Consider the following 21,587-nt stretch of genomic DNA (forward strand, 5'->3'; position numbering starts at 1 on the left):
ATCATCACTGGGACGGTCATGAACTGGGGTTTATTTCAACTATGTACAGTTAACAGTGGAGAAAACAGGAAGTCGTGTTTCACCATTGCTCTTTTTGCCTGTTGACTCATGTCACACACAGGCTAATACATCTAATGGCTAATTACCTGTAACGGCTAATTACATGTAACAATGACATGTAAGAGTGAGGGCTCCAGACCCAGAAGACTATAACTTAGCTTGCCGTAGGGACGCGTCTCTTAATCCTCCGGGAGGTCTCACCATGCTGCGGGTTTAGAAACTGTGAGGCGACAGTTTAAAGAAGAACCAAAATAGTAACAATAATAATAAAATAACATTTATTTTGACAAATGACAGAGTAAAATTTAAGACATTTTAGGGTATCGTTTTGAAATTAACTTTACACTTGGGTGACAAAATGGGAGCCTTTTTCCAGGAAGTAAACCAGATAGTAAATCGTGGCTGTTATGATGTCATCATGGAGGTGTCGTGGGTGGCTGGTTGTGTTTACATGCACAGTGATAATGTGGTGACAGACTGAGCGTGACAGTATAAGGGCCACTAGCTGTCTCTCTCTCTCTGTCTGTCAGGGTCAGATTACATCCCAGTAATCAGGACACAAGTAAAACCAGGATTTTGGTCAGTCTGTTGTTTTATTGGTGTGTGTAAACGTCCTGATCAGGGTTCTCTTGGCTTCCGGAAACGGCATGTTGTCGTTTGCACACTGCAAACCCCTCGGAGCAGCGGCAGGTTATCACAGGGAGAAACACACACCTGTTACTAGAGATACCAGATTACTAACGCCTCATTTGAATGTCCTTAAGCTGGTTCCTCCCAGTGGTCTGAGCACCGTGTGTGTGTGTGTGTGTGTGTGTGTATGTGTGTGCGTGTGTGTAAAAAATACTCTCAGTTGTCTGACACTTCATTTGTCGACACTAACATGAGATTATGGACATGTCTCAACGCTGTTGGCAAGTTTAACAACTCGGTCTGGAGTTAGCATGTTGGTCTGAGTGAAACCCCCCCCACCCACCCCCCCAACCAGGCGGTCCCTCCCAACCCTCCTCATAGTTTAGAGTGGTTTCCATGGAAACCATCCCTTTCATGAGTTACAGGACTGGCATGGGTCTCACACACACACACACACACGCATGCAAACACACACACACACACGCACACACAGGCACACACATACGCACACACACACACGAGACAAACTATGTAAGTGTGCATCCAGGCATGCCTGTGTGTGTGTGGGGCTATCTGTTCATCTGTTCATGTGTGTGGTTATGGGTGTGTATAAACATGCCTGAATTGATGTTCATGTGTATCTGTTTGTGTGTGAATGTATGTCTGTTTGTGTGTGTTTGTGGAGACAGACGGATCTGGTCTGTGGATTGTCTGTTAGTCCTCCCTCGCTGCTTTCAGACTTTAATGTGCATCATGACCTGTTTCCTGTGTACCTGGAAGTCTTCAGGAACTGTGTCTGAAAAAACAAAACCATTATTTATTATAGAAAACTACTATCTATCTATCTATCTATCCATCCATTCATACCTGTCTGCCTGTATACAAATGTGTGGGGTTGACAGGACAGACAGACAGACAGGCAGGCAGGCAGACATTTCTTTTTATAATCTTTATGTGAGTTTAAGTGATAAACTCTTAAACAGGGAAAAGGCTGAAAGAAGAAGAAAAAGATGTGAGTTTGAGTGATGACTGGAGTAGACTGACCCACCAGTCTCTGTCAGTATTTGACAACAGAACAGGACCTGCATGACAGTTGGTTACCAGTCTAATGCCCCTTTTCTACTACATGGCACCGGCTTGACTCCACTCAACTCAACTCAACTGGACTCGCCCTTTTTTCTTTTGCCATTACTGGAAAGTACCGGCATTTTGGTAACTGCGACCACTTTTCTGGTGCCACCTTTGTTGAGGTTCCAAAAAAACTGGAGCAGGTACCAAAATCAATGCACACTATCTCTGATTGGTCGGAGAAACGCGTCACTGCATCATCAATGCGCGCATGGGATATCAGCCGGCATTTTTAAATACCGAAGCGGTCGAAGTGGCGTTATCTTAAAAGTACATTTTGAAATTGAAAACCAGGCGTCGCTATGACAACCAGCTACAGCTCCATTACGACAAGGAAGCAAGTTGAGTCGATACCATGCAGTGGAAAAGGGGCATTAGTTAACAGACAATTCTACCCAGCATGCAGTGGGAATGCGGAAGAAAGTGTGTCACTGTGTCCTGCTAAACACATTTCGTGCCCTGAGCCTTTCTGCTGAGTCAGTGTGGGAGAGCTAAATGGTCATACCATTACATCTGTAGCGCAGGTTGGACCAGATGATGTTCTCCTGAGAGAAACAGAACACGCCCAGTCTCCCGCCCCTCATCGAGGTGTCAATCACCACGCCGGAGTCCGCCACCATGTCTGTCCCCTCAAACAGCCTCACCCTGCAACGCAAGACACACGACCGTCAGACCCGGCGAGCTCACGGACAGTCACAGCATCAGACGGGAACAGAGACGGATGCCTCTCGGTCTGGTCTCAAGTCTTTCTGCACTTCAGTGTAAAAACCTTGAATCACAGCTGTAGTTATAAGACTTCATGGTGCAACAAATCAAAGATCAATTTCAGTTCCCTTAAACTGAGCCACAAGATTCAGTCTGGAGTAGTGCTCTCGTTTGGTCAAGCAGGGGCTTAAGTTACATCTGATATTTTAAAAAGTATCATCTTTTGTTTAGAATTCTGTATGAGCTATCTTGTAAAAGCTGGTGTGGCTGCTTTAAAGAACTAATAGTACCAGCAGCTCTGTCATTTTGGAACCAAACTCAGGTTGTAAAGAGTGAAACTGCAGGCAGGGTGGACGCTTCGATCTACTTTAGGAAAATGGAGAGAGAGGGTGAGGGAGGGAGAGAGAGGGTGAGGGAGTGGGAGAGGGAGAGGGAGGAGGAGGGAGGGAAGGAGGAAGGCGACCTCCTCCTCTGTCTTAACCTCTGTACAGGGAGCGACACAATGCAGCTGTCTCTCTGGAGCTTGGTGAATAAGACCTGTCTGTCTCTCTGCTAACAGACACAGAGCTGCAGACAGCAGGTGCTCCGACAAACCGTTGTGAGTTCGGAGAATTCCGACTTGGACACATTTTAACCAGCACTCCTGCAACACAAGTCAGGTTTAAAAGTACAACAGGGATTAGAACTCCCGGGTTTTTCCCGGAGAGATTCGGTAATCAGTTTACAGGAACGCAGAGGAAAAACGAGTCTGTTTGTCTGAGACATTTATGATGAATCTACGTCACCGTCACGCCGAGCCCTTCTGTTGTACCCTTCATGTTCACCCTCTCTTTCTGTCTCCCCCTCTCTTTCCTGTCATCTGTCCCTCTGCTTTCCTCTGTCTCTCTCTCTCTCTCCGTCCACCTATCTCAAAGCCTCTCTCTCCCCTTCTCTCTCTCTCTCTCTCTCTCTCTCTCTCTCAGTCTTCTCTAGATCTGCATATCAACGGGCAGTGCGGCGGATTCTTGCCAAGGATTTTGGTGGTCATGGGAACGGGGACAATAGAGGAGCAGGGGGCCCGGTCCCTCCACAGAAGTCACAAAGAACTTTAGGAGGGAAAAGTATGCAGGGGAAAAAAAAGATTAGATAAAAAACAGACCACCAACTATGTCCCTCTCTCTCTCTCCCTTTCTCCCTCTCTCTCGTTCGCCCTCTCTCCTGTTAGAAGGAAACCAGGATTTTCTCTCTGCCTTTCTGCTCTGTTAAAAGGAGTCTGGACTGACTGTTTTTCACCTATACTGGACCAACTGTGGCTATGATACGGAAGAAATACCGAGCTGTCTGTCCTGTGGTACTGGTAGTCTGTTAGAGGTCCCGTTGTCTTTGTTCCATCTGTTTTAGTGTTGCGGTACTACGTCCATCAGATTACCTCCTATACTTTGAATAGAATGTAAATTGATGTTATTTTATATTGGGTGAAAATGTGACACCTCCCTCTTAACAGCAATGAAAGTAGGACTAAATGGTCATTTGATAGTTATGGCAGTTTATTTTTTTCTGCGATGACTTCTCTTTCCTGTTCTGATATTTATTTTTTGATTTTTTTTTGTAATTACATCAAAATTATAACCAAATAAAGTTCATTGATGTGAATTTTATTAGAATTGTTACTGTCATCATTATAATGATATTTGGTTGTATTGTGGGTTTCAGTGGTAGAGATAGTTATATTACTTAAGAAGTATTAGTATTAGACATACTGCGTGCTGCCCTCCTGGACAGGTGCATGTGCATGGCTTTCTGTGTGTGTGTGTCATTTGGAGATGGGTGACAATGTGAAAATATGTGCTGTGTGTAAGTGTAGTAAATACAAGTTATCTTTTCCTTCTAGACAGAAGAATTAGATAATCTGTAGACTTATCTCAGCATTTATGAAGGAAAGCCAGCAAGGTCACATAAAACAAACATAGCTCACTGGGATTTCTGAGTGAAAGCTGTTGTGTAAGACCCATTCTATGCTGAAATGTCCTGGCAAACCTTTAGACGGGAGACTGAACTAATCCACTCTGGCTGGCAACGTAGAGTAGAAGTAGCAACAGTACCTGCAGTAGTACTAACAGTAGTCATACCACTGTTAGTATTAATAGCAGCATTTGTAGAAGTAATACTACTAGTAGTGGGGGTCGTACTTGATGTAGCAGTACTGTAGTACTGGTCATAGTAGTATTAGCAGTAGTACTAGTAGTAGTGGGAGTCTTACCTGATGTAGCCCACCTGCGGCCGGTGGCTGAGGTGCCAGCGGTAGGAGGTCTTGTCTTTCCAGCCAACGTTTCGTGGGTCCTTCCAGAGAAGCCTCACCTCCCCTGGAGTGTCGCCTGTATGCCAAAGAGCATTTCTCAAGAACTCCCCTGGACCTGTCTGAGACTTCACCGCCTGGAGACCACCAGGGATGGATGAGTAGACACCAGAAGTGAGAAAGGAGATGAAAAAGGTAGGTAGATAAGGAGAACAGAAAATAAAAGTGAATGAGTAAATGTTACAATGAAAGAAAGAAAGAAAAAAGTCAGCTAACTGGCTGACAGACTAACTAGCTCATGAAATTGAAGATCTTAACCAACTAGCTAACCAGCTGACTAATGAACTAGTTATCTACCAAATGAACTAACAGACCTTCAGCTGGAGGGCAGGCTGGGCCATGGCTCTGAAGGGAATGGACTGCCAGTAGGACTGTTCAGTCTGTTTCCACATCACCACATAGAAACTGGAGGAGTCCTGGTAGCCGAAGATGAAGCCAGCATAGTCATCATCAGTCACCGTGTTGACATGGAAGGTCCCCTCAAAGTCCACACCATTAAACGCTGTGTAGCCTGGGGGGTGGGGGGGTACACAGTATTGTAACATGGTTCCCTGACATTAGCCAAGGTGTCCTTGAAAAAATCCTTACGGTCAATGGCTGGAGTCTGTGGTTGGACTGGGTAGCTCCCAGTTGGGACTGGGCAGATTAATGTGGCATGAGGCAGTGAGCATGATGGGGTTTTCAGAGGGGGAAAAAAGTTTAAAACAAATGTAACAAAAGTACCCAGAGCTCAAACCTCCTCCAAAGCTGAATTGTTTCCCCTGATTACATCCCACACCAGACTCTCTAGTTCTAATAGATTAGACGGTTGATTTTCTGGAGAAAATTTCTGTTTAGGTCCAAAGTGCTGTCAAGGTGGTTCCACAGGTTTCAACTAGCTCTTAAAATTCTGATCACTGTCTATGATTACACTGACATTTCTAGCTTCACTTTTGCACTCCAGGGACAGAGAGCTGAGATGAGCTGCAATTCTCTGTCTCTGAGTCTTTGCACCAAATATATGTATTTCTGTCTTTTCTTTGTTCAAGTGTAAAAAGTTCTGCAACATCCATAGATTAATATAATCAATACACTGAGTTAGGGAATGTATGGGATCTAGGTCGTCAGGAGATAGGGATATGTACAGTTCTGAATCATCTGCATAATTATGGTAATTCACTTTGTGTTTCTGTATAACATGTGCAAGTGGGAGCATATGGAGCTTGAACAGCAATGGTCCAAGAATCGAACCTTGGGGTACCCCACACATTCCTCGAACACACTTTGTGTGATGAAAAGTCTCCAATAGATTAGTTTTATGAATTGAATTGTGACACCATCAATTCTCTCCACTGTAACATCATGTCATTCATTCCTATGGGGAACAAGTTAAATATCTGAAGTATCAAGACTTTCATCATCAACATCTAATCAATTGCTCCTCTGCCCGAGACCAACCTACTGATTCAATTTCATGAGAACTGTTCCTTCCATTTCTGAGATATCTTGCCTTGCTGACAGACAGACAAGTATGAGCAAACCATAGATAGAGGTGGTAAATTCAGTGTGTGACAGTGTGTACCTACCGACTGCTAAACCAGGGTCACTGTTCATTGTCTGGACTATCTCCATACCCTGCACAGGAAAGAAATCACCCCGGATTTATGTTTGTATATCACAAAGACACAAACCATCTTCATGCCAAGTTATCTTCAGATTACAGACCTTTTTCACTAAGAAACATCATCTGAGATACTTGCATATACTGGAGGTGAATTAAAGTGAACGATCAGTATGTCTACATAGTGTTACACAGAGAAAAACAACTTTTCGGAAGAAATTATACTGATTTTTATCTCATTTGTTCCATTAATTTACTGTAGTACACTTTATTACAATATTGTTGGTTAAAAACACTACAAAGAAGCTTGAATTTGCATGGAATAAGAAATCCTCTGCATATGGGACAGAAAAAGTTATCAAAACCTTGAAATTATTAAAGTTATGATCTATATTTAGCAACACCAGTTACATTTGGCCCAATTAAAAAAGGAAGTAGAAAGTTTACCCTATTTAGCACCACCCAGTTGGGGTCAATCTGGGCATCACCCTCCGGGTCAAGGATGACTGTCTGATAGGCTCTGAAGTCTGTCAGAGTGACCTCAGCACTCTCTGGACACACATCAATCAAATCCATCACAGCATCATTGTCAAAGTCATTCTCGCAGACATCGCCCACACCATTTCCTGATGGAAGACAGAGAGGTCGTAATTCTGGATAATTCTTATGGAGAGTTTCAGAGGACAACTACAACTGAAAACACAGGCAAGCAATGCAGTTAAGGTACTGAGTGACTGTAATGAGAAAAGGAGAAAGGAAAGAGGAAAGAGAGAGATTTAAACATCTCAAGTCAGATTCGACTACACTGAACCAAAGATGTGTACAGGGGTCAACTCCTAGAAAAAAAATCTAAACTCCACAGTAGTGAACAAGGTTATACAGTAAAAAAAAAAAAAGTTACCTTATGTCTATAAAGAGTTCAGTAGGTTTATGTTACTGTTTACCTATAACTGTGTCAGAGACTACCAGTCTGATTCTGATAATCTCTCATGTGTCATCTGCAGTGTAGTACATGCATGAATGACTGGAATACACAAGAGTTTTAAGAATCGCTGATGTGTTCTAGATAAGGATTATTAATTATTAGGATATGATTATGGTTACAGAGATAACTGATAGACAAACTGAATGAAACTTTATAGTAATGGGGGCTACAGTAATTCAGTCAGTTATTAAACCAGTGGCTTCTGCTCATTACCTCCCAAACCACAGTGATGCCTTGTCAGGGCACCTTTAAGAGGAATAGATGTAAAGAATGGCAACCTTTGACGTCAAATGTTTTTTTTAATTTTCTTCTTTTTGAACTGTTTCAAAAAATTAATTCTTGAGAGAGGCATAGATGCTGCAGATATTCCTTATCACAAAGATGAAAACATAACATGATGAATTTAAAATCAGAATTTCCAAATTGTGTGAATCACATCATGATCAGCTGGGTATCATTCAACAAGTTGGTCATTTTTATTTTCATTACATATAGCACAAATACTTATAAATTCTAAATAGGTAATGTGTTGAATTTGCTCTTCAGTAAATTTCAAGTACTCTTCCAGACCAGACAGTTAGGTTTAGCTGTTGGGTCAGAGGCAATAGGTAGGGCTGTCTTTTACCATCTGAGTCTTTCTGGTTGGGATTGACGATGAGTCGGCAGTTATCCGACACATCGGGGATGCCATCGTTATCGTCATCGTGGTCACAGTCATCTCCAAGGCCATCGTTGTCTGAGTCTAATTGGGAGCTGTTCGGAATATCTGGACAATTGTCCCTGCTGTCCTGGTGACCGTCTCCATCCCTTTAAAGGTAGACAAATACACATACATACACACAATAGCACATAACCACATTATATGAATGTACACACATGCACATACATACATAGGAACATGGAGCATACAAGCACATATGCATATGTAAAATGTCAAAAGATAGATATGCACATGAACAAACACACACACATGCACACACAAACACCCACTTACACACGTTTCATGTCTTCTCAATTTTTCAATTGTGTGTGTGTGTGCGTGCGTGTGAGTGTATGTTTTTTAGACCTACATGTCTTGATTGGTGTCACATACGTCACCCACCAGGTCATTATCCACGTCCGTCTGAAGGAGAGAAAAACATCTTTGGAACACATATGCCCCAGCTGTGTGTGTGTGTGTGTGTGTGTGTGTGTGTGTGTGTGTGTGTGTGTGTGTGTGTGTGTGTGTGTGAGAGAGACAAAGACCTAAGTCTAAGGTTGTTTTTACAGTTTGTTTCCTCCAACCAGAGGTGCCCAAGGGGGGTTAGAGACACTTAATAACACTTAATAACAAACCAGTCTCCTTAGAGATAATCAAAGTTCAGCTCACAGCATGATGGGTAAAATGTGCAACCACTCTGAAAACCTCACTGTACTGAGGTCATTCTTTAATGTCAGCTGACCCAACTCTGTAAATAATCATCTAGATATAAATAAAAGTGTGAAATGTGTTTATATGAACAAGTATACATGAGATATATTTGTGTGTTTTAGTCATATTTGTGTTTTGTATGCAGTGTATACAACAGTGTGTGTACCTGCATGGGGTTGCTTAGCTCGGGGCAGCTGTCACAAGCATCCCCCACGCCATCTGTGTCACGGTCGGTTTGCATGGGGTTAGGTACTTTGGGACAGTTGTCCAACACGTTGGGTATTCCTGCAGGACAAACATTACACGTTTCCATCCGAATGTCGCACAAAACTTTAAGCGACCTTCCAACACGTCGGCAAAAGAAAACGTGTTTCCATCAACTGCTGTTATAGGAATATTCTGAACAAGGTGACATCATCAAACTAATGTCAGCCAAACAAAATGGAAAGATGGCATGAAGAACGACACGCTGTCTGTTGTAAGAGTGGTCATAACAACGCTGTATCAGCTGTGCGTCACCCTAGAGACAGTGAAGAGGCCATGCAATAGCTAATGCGATGAGGGCTGAAACGACTATTGCCCCACTACCAGGTCCACCACAGGTCTGGGAACACTGACACACCAAGCAGTTCTGGGAGAGAATTGTGCAGTGGCATTTTACTGACCAGCTTCGGGTGAAGCGCTTAAGAAATGTCCAAAACCATGTTTGAGCAGCTGTGTACCATAACCGGACCTTTTGTTGAGCCACTCATCCCATCGACCACCCGTGACGACCGACAACGCTGTCGCACTGTAGGAGGTCGCCACTTGAGCTGAGTACAGGGTAGTCGGTGAAACCTCCATCGAGTTTAGTCTTTATCAATATGCCAAATTTTCTGCCTCAGGAAAGCGTAAAAACTTTTTTTGGGGGGGGGGGAATTTTCCCCCCTTTTTCTCCCCAATTGTACCCATTCAATTACCCCACTCTTTCGAGCCATCCTGGTTGCTGCTCCACCCCCTCTGCCGATCCGGGGAGGGCTGCAGACTACCACATGTCTCGAGTCACCAGCCACTTCTTTTCACCTGACAGTGAGGAGTTTCACTAGGGGGACGTAGCACGTGGGAGGATCATGCTATTCCCCCCAGTTCCCCCGAACAGGCACCCCGATCGACCAGAGAAGGCGCTAGTGCAGCGACCAGGACACATACCCACATCCGGCTTCCCACCCACATACACGGCCAGTTGTGTCTGTAGGGATGCCCGACCAAGCCGGAGGTAACACGGGGATTCAAACCGGCGATCCCCATGTTGGTAGGCAACGGAATAGACCGCCACACTCCTCGGACGCCCCAGTAAAAACTTGTTGTAATAATTAGATTGTCTTTTGAATTTTTGCCATTTCCATTCAAGGTCTCTCCCGCCTTCTCTCACTCTGCATCTCTCTCTCTCTCTCTCTCTCTCTCTCTCTCTCTCTTCCCACCGTCGCCATCGATGTCCTGGTCACAAGCATCTCCCTGTCCATTGTTGTCCGTGTCTTTCTGGTCAATGTTGGGGACGTTGGGACAGTTATCACAGGCATCTCCAAACGAGTCCGTGTCCGAGTTCTGCTGATCCTTATTGGGAACCAGTCTGCAGTTGTCCTGTAAAAGAAGAGCACTACCATGAGGAACTATCTGGAAGCTTATTAGGGTCATATAAGGCATGCATATGCAAACACACACATGCCTCTACACACACACACACACACACACACATCCTCACAGTATCAGAGTGACACTATTAACTAAACACCAGTATTTTCTGTTTCATTGGGTTTTCGGGTGGCGTGGCGGTCTATTCCGTTGCCTACCAACATGGGGATCGGCGGTTCGAATCCCCGTGTTACCTCCGGCTTGGATGGGCGTCCCTACAGACACAATTGGCTGTGTCTGCGGGTGGGAAGCCAGATGTGGGTATGTGTCCTGGTTGCTGCACTAGCGCCTCCTCTGGTCGGTCGGGGCGCCTGTTCAGTGGGGAGGGGCAACTGGGGGGAATAGCGTGAGCCTCCCACGTGCTACGTCCCCCTGGTGAAACTCCTCACTGTCATGTGAAAAGAAGCGGCTAGCGACTCCACATGTATCGGAGGAGGAATGTGGTAGTCTGCAGCCCTCCCCGGATCAGCAGAGGGGGTGGAGCAGTGACCGGGACGGCTCGGAAGAGTGGGGTGATTGGCCGGATACAATTGGGGGGAAAAGGGGGGGGGGGGGTCCAAAAAAAAAAGAAAGAAAATGTTTCATTGATGTTCAACAACACACCTGATGTACTGATCACTCATGAGTCAAACCACATCAAACCTAACCTGGAATCAGTTACAGCCATGTGATATTGAAGTTTAAACTGCAGGTGGCGCTCCACCCATAGCAACAGTAACTAAGAGAGGCTTGGAGGGTAAATGAATTAAACACACCTCCACATTTTTGATACCATCTCCATCGGCGTCCTCGTCACACTGGTCTCCAATCCCATCTCCGTCCGCATCCTCCTGCCCTGAGTTAGGCGTGTATATGCAGTTATCCTGGGGGAGGCGGGACAGGAAGTCAGTTCACCAAACAGCCAGCGGCAGGGGCAGGGACAGACAGTTTGTAGTGACTGGAGTAGAAAACTGACCTGGTTGCAGTGCTTGTCGTTGTCCATGCAGGGCAGAGAGCGGTCAGGATATCCATCTATATCCGTGTCCACGCCACAAGTGTTCCCATTCCCAGCCCAGCCCACATTACACTGGGATATATACACACAAACACACACACATACACACACACGTAGACACACAGAACACACACACACACACACAAACATAAATAAACACACACACAGCATTATTGAAAACAGTAGTGTTTATCAGTACTGATGCACATTGACAGATATAATATACATTATACAATGAGGACTATCTGTCCTCACTGTATATGTACACACAGAATATATACACAGAGAAGAGACAGACACACACACAAACAAACACACACACACACACACACACACACACACACACACACACACACAGGACAGACAGACATATACTGGTCCTCGAGTAAAGAAATAATCCTTTTCCACTGATTCCAATGATGTGAATGCATCAGGACCTATTTGGAAAATTTAACTGGACAACAGACCTACTGAGGGGTTTCCTGGTTGTCCGTCTTGGGAGAGAGATCCCTCCTCTGTTGCTCTCCCTGAGGTTTTCTCCCTGTTAAAGTTTTTTTTTTAGGGAGTTGTTCCTTATCTGATGTGAGGGTCTAAGGACAGGATGTTGTGTTGCTGTAAAGCCCCTTGAGGCAAATTTGTAATTTGTGATATTGGGCTATACAAATAAAACTGAAGGAAATTGGCTGATGAATGGTTTGAATCCCAAGATAGGCTGGACAAGTTTTGGGGGGTAAGAGAAATTGGTTGTATCAGACTGCACCCAGGAGAATTGTATGTGATTTTGTATGAATGATTTTCTTCTAAAAGAAAAAATAAATAGATGAAAAAGGTGGTACACGATCGATATTCACTGAATCCAGTATTCCCACCTAGCCACTCACCATACATCCCACCTCGCCGTTCCTTTCTATCATACAGTGGGCATTGACATCACAGGGGTTAAAGGTTAGTGCGGCACACGACTTCTTGGGGAGGCAGCCGGACGACTGGTTACCCTGGAAACCAGCCTTGCAGCCACCGCACTTATATGAACCCTGACAGAGAGAGAGAGAGAGAGAGAGAGAGAGAGAGAGAGAGAGAGAGAGAGAGAGAGAGAGAGAGAGAGAGAGAGAGAGAGAGAGAGAGAGAGAGAGAGAGAGAGAGAGAGAGAGAGAGAGAGAGAGAGAGAGAGAGAGAGAGAGAGAGAGAGAGAGAGAGAGAGAGAGAGAGAGAGAGAGAGAGAGAGAGAGAGAGAGAGAGAGAGAGAGGACATGGTTTGTCGCCAGCACACAGCTGTCATACCACCTTCCACCCACCAGAAGGCGCTGCTTCCCTTTCAGACACCAGACTTCACCTCACTTTAAATCAAAACCTGCCTTCAAACTCTTCAAAAACCTAATGTGCTGCACAGATCTGAAATAGAGATTTTAAAACAACATTCTCTTAAGTTTCGTGGATCTTTGTGACTTTGCCAGGGATGAAAAACTAATGGAGCGTGGTGAACTGTTCAGGCGATGGTTTTAAACGTTTTATATCGCCGTTCTCTCTCCAAGAGATGTGGCGTCTTCTCTGCCTATCCAAAAAACTAAAGAGAAAAAAAAAACCTCCCATAAAATAGATTGCAAATCCTGGTAAAGACTCGGGGGGACTTTAATGTGGTACAAATCGACATGAACGAACTCAATAAACACCATAAAAATGAGCAAAATGCCACAAAATAAGTGCAACCCTGCTCTTAACAATAAGATATGTGTTCCTGCATGCCACAGAAATTCTACCAAGAAGAAAACCAAGAGTCTTTCACAGAAATGAAGCAGCAGACCAGAGAAATGAAATCATCTTTGTGGTTCTGAATAGAGGACAGAAACACTACCAGACGTCCACAACACAGAGAGAGAAGGGTTTATTAGAGCCCGGCCGATATATCGGTGTGCCAATATTATCGGCCGATATGAGCTAATCGCAGACAAATTGGTATCTGCGTTTATAACGGCTGATAAATGACAATTAGAAAAGAAAAGGAGAGATGGAAGATTGGCATTGCATAGTTTGCAACTCCACCGTTGGCAATACACGTTTTTTGGAACGCTACATATCACAACAATCAGCTGACCCGAGCAGAGGTGAGCAGAGTAGACCGCCGTGAAGTTCATTTTAAGTTGGATATTCAACAGATATTCACTCTGGATCCAACGGCTTCCCCTGTGGTTAAGAGCGGGTGCTCAGAAGTGAGCTAACCATCCTCTTACTGCCAACACTGGGTGAAACGGAGTAAGAAGAAGCCGCTGTTTCCGGAGCGAATGTCTGTCGAATAACCACTTAGAACTAACCTCACCATGGCGCAGAGTAGCCCACAACAGAGATCTGTGTTCATGGTAAGCTGATAATTGTCATGTGAAATACATTCATTCATTCATCCATTATGCAAACCGCTTATCCTGCTCTCAGGGTCGCGGGAATACTGGAGCCTATCCCAGCAGTCATTGGGTGGCAGGCGGGGAGACACCCTGGCCAGGCCGCCAGGCCGTCACAGGGCCGTGAAATACATTACGTTAATAATAATAAATATTCCCCATCGCTTCTCCTCTTAGCCGAAATAAAGCATGACAACATTCATGTCAGCCACGCCTGGTTTTGCTGCAGCAACGTGAAAGCCGCTACCGACAGTCAAACATCAAAATTATGTTTCACATTATGGCAGTTGAGTGGTGTAGGCTAAGCTGTTGACAAAGTTGATTGTAGGATTGTAGATTTATCAGTAAAACGGTGTGACAGTTCTAGCGAGTAAACAAACAACAGTCCTGTCCTTTCTCCCTCGTCACTTTTAAAAATTCTCTGGCAACATCACTTACAGCAGCTTATAATGCTGTCCACTGCTAAATCAGCTTACCCACAAAGCTAGCTAATGCCACGCTTATCAGTGTAAACTCGTCAATGTTAACAAGCAGTTAAACTATAGAGTTTAACATATTCTGCCTAAATGATGCAATGGTAAATATATCTGCGACTCATGTGTCTGTAGTGCACGTGTCAGTGCACTGGGAATTATTCAGTCAGAGGGGACACGTAAACAAATGTGAGCTGACCAAGTATCTAACATGGTCAGTGGTGTAGTGGAGGGTATTCGCAGGTATATATGGAGTATACCCACCTCTTTTTCTGTCAATACAGTAATAATAACCTATCAGCCAAAAAGCCACTGAAATATGGGGGAGTATCCCCACTTTCTCCTCAGTGATCTACCCGTATGCCTACCTCCACAGTGACCACAGCAACACTGGGCTTGGTAGCCAAACAAAGTTATCTAGCTTCTCTTTTAAACATGTCGTTGTAAATCCCAAAGTATCGCAAGTCCTCGTTGCAGACAGTCATGTCAACAGCAGCGTTTACTATAGGTCACTGTATCACTTTACTGCATCAAATCTTTTATATAGTTTGTTGTATTTTTGTTCAAAGTACTATTTATGACAATAAAACAAGTTTATTTTTAAACTACATTATGTCATGTTATCTTGATGAGGACTCTCAAATAACTACACATAACAAATATTAGGGAAAATCTTTGTTAATGCCGTGTTTCTGAAAAAGAAAAAAAAAACAGCCGATATATAATTTTCAGATTTTTAAATCCTCAAATATCGAAATCAATATCGGTCTTAAAAATCCTATATTGGTCGAGCTCTAGTAAAATGAGGGGGGGAAAAAAACAAGTCGCATTTACATGGCGGTACAGTATTTTTAGTTGAGTCACAAAATTAAACTGTGCCATCTAGTGGCCTTAGTTGAAATGCAGTGTATTCGTCTGACAAAATTACATTGTATAAATCGCTTTGGAATATAAGTCACAGGACCAGCCAGACGAGTAAAAGAAAAAACAGCAACTTACAGTCTTATATATTTTCTAACAACTTGCTGCTTTCTCGTGGCAAGATCTGGGACGCACATAGACCCGTTGCAGCTCTGCAGGTCCGAATCTGCCCATCATCAGAAGGAGGCGATGAGCGGATAGGTTGTGAAAATCCATATTTTGATCACGTCTCAGGAATGTTAAAGTAAATTGCTAGGTCACAGATTGAGACCCTTTCTCTTCACAGTAATGCCACTGAGCAAAGCCAAAATACTTTCTTGATTCATAAAACAGAAACCCCCCACACACACACACCCACACACACAGAAGAGAACAAAGTAAACTGCACATGATCACTAATTCAAGAATCCAGACAACTTTCTGGATTCCACAAACAACCACAATAATGGAGCGGTCAATCTAGCAGTAAATATCAATAATGTCATTATAAAAAAGTAAAACCTTTCCACTGAAGTTAAAATAAAGCAAATTTCAAATCCAAAAGAAGGAATATCAATTTGCATCAACAAGGCACAATTTATCCATAAGCAACTGTCACGAATGAAAAAGTCCATTAACGAAAATCAGTTCTGGAAAACATGAAATAATTCATATAAATCAAAACATGAACTAAAAGAGAAAATTCAATCCATTTAAACTAAACGTCATCATGCGCTGCTCCTACATGAATAGATAAAAGATTCAGGTCCCAAATTTCAACTAACTGTTCTTAAATTACTCAAAGAGTAACTAAACCCTAATGATATTAATAATGAATTACATTTATATAGTGTTTTATCCAGACACCCAAAGCGCTTCACAGTGAAGGGGGAAACTCAATTCAACCACCACCAATGTGCAGCACCCACCTGGGTGATACACGGCAGCCATTTTGCACCAGAACGCTCACCCCACATCAGCTTGAGGTGGAGAGGGAGGAATCACTGAGCGAATTACTCAGGGGGATGATTAGGCACCCAGATGGAGAGAGCCAGGTTGGGAATTTTGCCAGGACACTGGGGATTCCCCTATTCTTTCCAATAATGCCATGGGATCTTTAATGACCACAGCGAGTCAGGACCTTGGTTTTAACGTCTCATCCGAAGGACGGTATCTCCTACAGCACAGTGTCCCTGTCACTGCACTGGGGCATTGGGTTTTTTTTTATTAGTACCAGAGGGAAGACTGCCCCCTACTGGCCCACCCACACCACTTCCAGCAGCAACTCAGTTTCCCGGGTGGTCTCCCATCCAAGTACTAGCCAAGCCCATACCTGCTTAGCTTCTGTCATTCGGCAAAGACAGGGCACATACTGGTAAGGCTGCCAGCAAACCACTAGACCACTTTTAATGAGTTTGCTGACATCTACAGGTCAAAAATCATGTAAAGGTTAAAAATATGCAAGGCTGGTCTTGGTGCTCTGTGATGTTAGCATAGCAGTATAAGCACAGCATCAGCTGATAAAATTGACAATGAGTCCATTTGATTTAGGTGCACCGGCCCACCTATTAACATTGGCAGACAGACAAAGCCAGCACTGTCAACAGTACTATCACTGCTGGGTCTTAACCAAGAATAACGAATAGCTAATAAAGTTAATAATGGGTCTGTTAGACCCGTTATTGACTTTATTAGCTGCAGCTGTGTTTATCCTGATACACTAACATCACAGAGTACCAAGACCAGCATGGCATATTTTTAACCTTTACATGGTTTTTAACCTGTAGATGTCAGCAAGTTCACTAAAATGATGGAAGGTTTAGTTACTCTTTCACTTAGTTCTGGGCAGACGTTAACTCCCTGACAATTAATAACACCAATCTTCAAAATCGGCGACAAATTTAAAACCTAACAACTACCAAGGTACCTGTTTGGACAGTGGCCCAGAGATGTTTGTCTGTGGCGATAGCACTTCCAGAGAGTTTACACTTCTTTATGAAGCAGAACGACAAATTACAGCAAGTCTGACCATAGAAAATAGCTGCATCATGAAATTGTGTGTGTGTGTGTGTGTGTGTGTGTGTGTGTGTGTGTGTATATGCATGTTGGTTTCTTGTATGTGTTTTTTCATGTACAATTATTGTTGTCATATTTTTATGTTTACACCAAAATGATTTCTGAAAGACTCAACAAAACCAATGTCAATAAAACAGCAGGAAGAGGGAGAGTTAAACTGACAGACAGACAGACACAGACAGACAGACAGCTAGACAGATAGATAGACAGACAGATAGACAGACAGCTAGACAGATAGACAGACAGACAGACAGCTAGACAGCTAGATAGACAGACAGACAGACGGACAGCTAGACAGATAGATAGACAGACAGACAGACAGACAGCTAGACAGACAGACAGACAGACAGACAGACAGACAGACAGACAGACAGATAGCTAGATAGCTAGATAGATAGATAGATAGATAGATAGATAGACGTAAACTTACTATACTGTTGGTACAGATGGAGTTTGGCACACAGGCATCTACTACCTCCATACATTCATCAACATCTGAACACTCCTGGGGAGAGAGAGAGAGAGAGATTTTAGGACGGTGTTTTTTTAGGGTTACTCAACAATCTTCATTAACTGTGTTTTTGTCACGTGTGTGTGTGAGAGAGAGAGAGAGAGAGAGAGAGAGAGAGAGAGAGAGAGAGAGAGAGAGAGAGAGAGAGAGAGAGAGAGAGAGAGAGAGAGAGAGAGAGAGTGTGTGTGTTTGACCTGCTTGTGGTACTTGGCAAACTCTAGCCCCACCCCCATCAGAGCAGGTCCCCAGAGCCCAGTTGGGCAGGGCTCGCACGCAAAGCCTTTGGCTGTGTTGACACAAGCTGCAGGATTGTAGCAGGGCTGGGCCTCCATGCACTGCAACACACACACACACACACACACACACACACACACACACACACACACACACACACACACACACACACACACACACACACACACACACACACACACACACTGTTTCACACAAACATCTCTCTCTGTCCTACTAACACTACCATCTAAATACCGCTAGCCAGTACAGTATCTCCGATCCTCCTCTCTACCACCTTCCTCCCAACTTCTACCCCCTCCTCGCTCCTCTGCCTCCCTTAGCCTGCTTCAGTCCCGTTCAGCTTGTTCTAGGATTTTCACATATACAACACTGTCAAGGTGTCTCAGTAAAATGCCAGTTTTTTTCTCTCCTCCTGTCCTCCGTGCTGGAAACCTCTGAGTGTCTACCTCATCGATGTCCTGGCAGTGTGTCCCGTTGCCGGTGGTCCCCTCGGGGCAGGCCCCACAGCGGTACCCTGGGTACTCAAAGGTCTCCATGCAGGACACACCTTTGAAGCAGGGGTTCGGGGAACAGCGAGACCGAGGCTCGTGGAAACCTAGAAAGACAAAAATAAAGCAATAGAAAAAAAAGAAAGACGATTTTTTATTAAATCAAATGAAAGTTGATGGTGCTTTGTGTAATATTTCTGCTTTCCTGAAACAGACTAGGACAAATAAATATAATATGACCATTAAATACCATGATATGACTAGTAAATGTCATATTACTAGTAGATATAGATAGATAGATAGATAGATAGATAGATAGATAGATAGATAGATAGATAGATAGATAGATAGATAGATAGATAGATAGATAGATAGATAGATAGATAGATCGATAGATCGATCGATCGATCGATCGATAGATAGATAGATAAATATTTTTTTGGGGGCGGGGATTTTTTCCCCCTTTTTTCTCCCCAATTGTACTTGGCCATCTACCCTATTTTCCGAGCCGTCCCGGTCGCTGCTCCACCCCCTCTGCTGATCCGGGGAGGGTGGCAGACTACCACATGCCTAATCCAATACATGTGGAGTCGCCAGCCGCTTCTTTTCACCTGACAGTGAGGAGTTTCGCCAGGGGGACATAGTGTGTGGGAGGATCACGCTATCCCCCCCCCAATTCCCCCACATCTGGCTTCCCACCCGCAGACATGGCCAATTGTGTTCTGTAGGGACACCCGACCAAGCCGGAGGTAACACAGGGATTCGAACCCGCGATCCCCGTGTTGGTAGGCAATGGAATAGACCGCCACACCACCAGAAATTACTAGTAAATATAATAGGAATCATCAACCGCTTCATGTAGGTTTGTCTGGGGGAAGGTAATGTGTATGGAGGCTCACACCATTTCCCTCGGATCAACCCACAGCTGTATAAACAACCCACCACCTGAGGGGGGAGCAATTTGCAGTGGTGGGACGTATTACCACCCAGAAACAGTAACAAATGTGAAGGAAACACTGGAATCTGAACCATGAACCTAAGCATCGCTGACACTAAGCGTGGTAGTACACTGTACCACCTGCACCATTTGACACACACCCAAAGCCTCAACTCAGACTATACAGCCATCACAGTAAACAGATGTTTACTGTTTGAAAATGACAAATGCTGTGTAAACACTTCCTGTCGATGTGAATTCGGTTAGCCATGTCCATTCTGGTTTTATTGAACAAAGAAGAAAGCCACTTTATTTTTGTTGTACAGTTGTTGTTTAGTTACAATGAAATTTGTTCTCTCATTTAAGCCATCCTATTGTATTGCATTGCATTGCATTGCATTGCATTGCATTGCATTGCATTGCATTGTATTGTATTGCATTGTATTGTATTGTATAGGCAGCTGCAGCGCCCGGGGACCAACTCCACTTCTTCTTTCCATTGCCTTGCTCAAGTATTAACAGGAGCATTAACCCTAACATGCATGTCTTTTTGATGGTGGGAGGAACCGGGGCACCCGGAGGAAACCCACACAGACACAGGGAGAACAGGCAAACACCACACAAAAAGGACCTGGGACGGCCTAGGGTTCAAACCCAGGACCTTCTTGCTGTGAGGCAACAGTGCTAACCAATGGGCCACCGTGCCGTCCTTGGTTTGTTATTGGTTGTTATTTACATCTCTGAACGATGAGATCAACAGTCATTACACATAAACCCTTTCACCACCTTGTCTGGTTATAAAGGATTGTCGGTTAGCTCTGTAGGTTATTCCCTACTTTGGCCACGAGGTGGCACTCTGATAAAAACCCAGCACAGCATCAACAAGTGTACTCCATCACATCGACCCATTTCAATATCTGACAAGGGGTTTGATTTAAATGGATTTATATCAGCAAATACAAAAATTAAACACAAAAACCAAAGTGAAAATAATGTGAACCCACCACAGACTTGACACTCCAGAATAGTGTTCCTTATCAAAGACATCTCCTTCACCTGGAGGAGTGAAGAGGAGATAGCAGAGCAAGTCAACAACAGTAAATTAAGTCGTTAACAGACACACACACACACACAGGTGTGGTAGTATGTGTAGCGAGCAGACGCGCCTTTACTAGCTCCGACATATTTATTCATTAAGAGCAACAAACATAGTTTTAACCAGCTATTTTAATTGTTGTCTATTTATTTAATTCTAAACCCACTAAAGACACATCTTGGTATGACAGGGAAAGGTAGTTGTCGCCAGGATCGTCCGGGTCGAACCCTATCTCGACACGATAGCTTGAAAGCGAATCCTCACCACCTAAATATGGCAACAACGAAGAGAACCCACCCCTCGCATAGGTGGTCAAAATTACTGAAACCATCCGAGCTGAAACCTGCTGCTCAATGGGCTCTTTACAATCTATTGTGTACTCTTTTGGTTCACGTCTCACTGTGGTGGAAACCTCGCTACAAGATTGTGATGACAGGATTACTGTACTTGAGGCACTAGGGGAATGCAACAAGTTGTTCATTTCTAAAACGGAGGACCTGGAGTCATTGAGCAGATGCCAAAATATACGCATGTTTAGTATTCCAGAGAACTTGGGAGGGCCACGAGTCACATCATTTATGACTGGACTTTTCACCGAGACACTTGGTATGGATATTCCTGACGGAGCAGAGATGTTAGACCAGGCAAAACGCCTCACTTCTGGGCGAAGCTCAGGACCAAATGCTCCTCCTAGACCTAGGATTGTAAACATACACCATTTCAGAGTAAAGCAGCACATCCTCCAGCTGGCCAGGGAAAAGGGCCCGCTTACCTTCCATGGACAGCTGGTGCACATTTTCCTGGATTTCACAACTGAGGTTGCTAAACAGAGAGCGTCATTCAACAACATCAAGCAGAAGCGCCAGGCTGCCCACATCAGATATGGTCTACTATTCCCTGCCCGGTTAAGATTTGGGATGTATGTTAAAATTATTCCTT

The 21,587-nt window shown here is 44.0% G+C and overlaps 1 protein-coding gene across 1 annotated transcript in view; it reads right to left on the reverse strand.

Moving 5' to 3' along the window:
* Positions 1-1,129: 1,129 nt before the first annotated feature.
* Positions 1,130-21,587, reverse strand: part of thbs3a (thrombospondin 3a) — a 31,697-nt gene continuing 11,239 nt past the window's right edge. Inside the window, exons 7-23 of the mRNA XM_056287082.1 lie at positions 20,557-20,608; positions 18,574-18,722; positions 18,067-18,207; positions 17,792-17,866; positions 12,401-12,553; positions 11,481-11,591; positions 11,281-11,388; positions 10,315-10,474; positions 9,021-9,139; positions 8,514-8,566; positions 8,069-8,250; positions 6,906-7,084; positions 6,424-6,472; positions 5,173-5,369; positions 4,763-4,935; positions 2,324-2,463; positions 1,130-1,486 (exon numbers count right to left, since the gene is read on the reverse strand). Coding sequence (XP_056143057.1) covers positions 1,425-1,486; positions 2,324-2,463; positions 4,763-4,935; positions 5,173-5,369; positions 6,424-6,472; positions 6,906-7,084; positions 8,069-8,250; positions 8,514-8,566; positions 9,021-9,139; positions 10,315-10,474; positions 11,281-11,388; positions 11,481-11,591; positions 12,401-12,553; positions 17,792-17,866; positions 18,067-18,207; positions 18,574-18,722; positions 20,557-20,608 — 2,103 coding nt within the window. The 3' untranslated portion in view covers positions 1,130-1,424. The remainder of the gene's footprint in view (positions 1,487-2,323; positions 2,464-4,762; positions 4,936-5,172; positions 5,370-6,423; positions 6,473-6,905; positions 7,085-8,068; positions 8,251-8,513; positions 8,567-9,020; positions 9,140-10,314; positions 10,475-11,280; positions 11,389-11,480; positions 11,592-12,400; positions 12,554-17,791; positions 17,867-18,066; positions 18,208-18,573; positions 18,723-20,556; positions 20,609-21,587) is intronic.

Source organism: Lampris incognitus, chromosome 9 (assembly GCF_029633865.1).
Source record: "Lampris incognitus isolate fLamInc1 chromosome 9, fLamInc1.hap2, whole genome shotgun sequence".
NCBI classification, from domain to species: domain Eukaryota; kingdom Metazoa; phylum Chordata; class Actinopteri; order Lampriformes; family Lampridae; genus Lampris; species Lampris incognitus.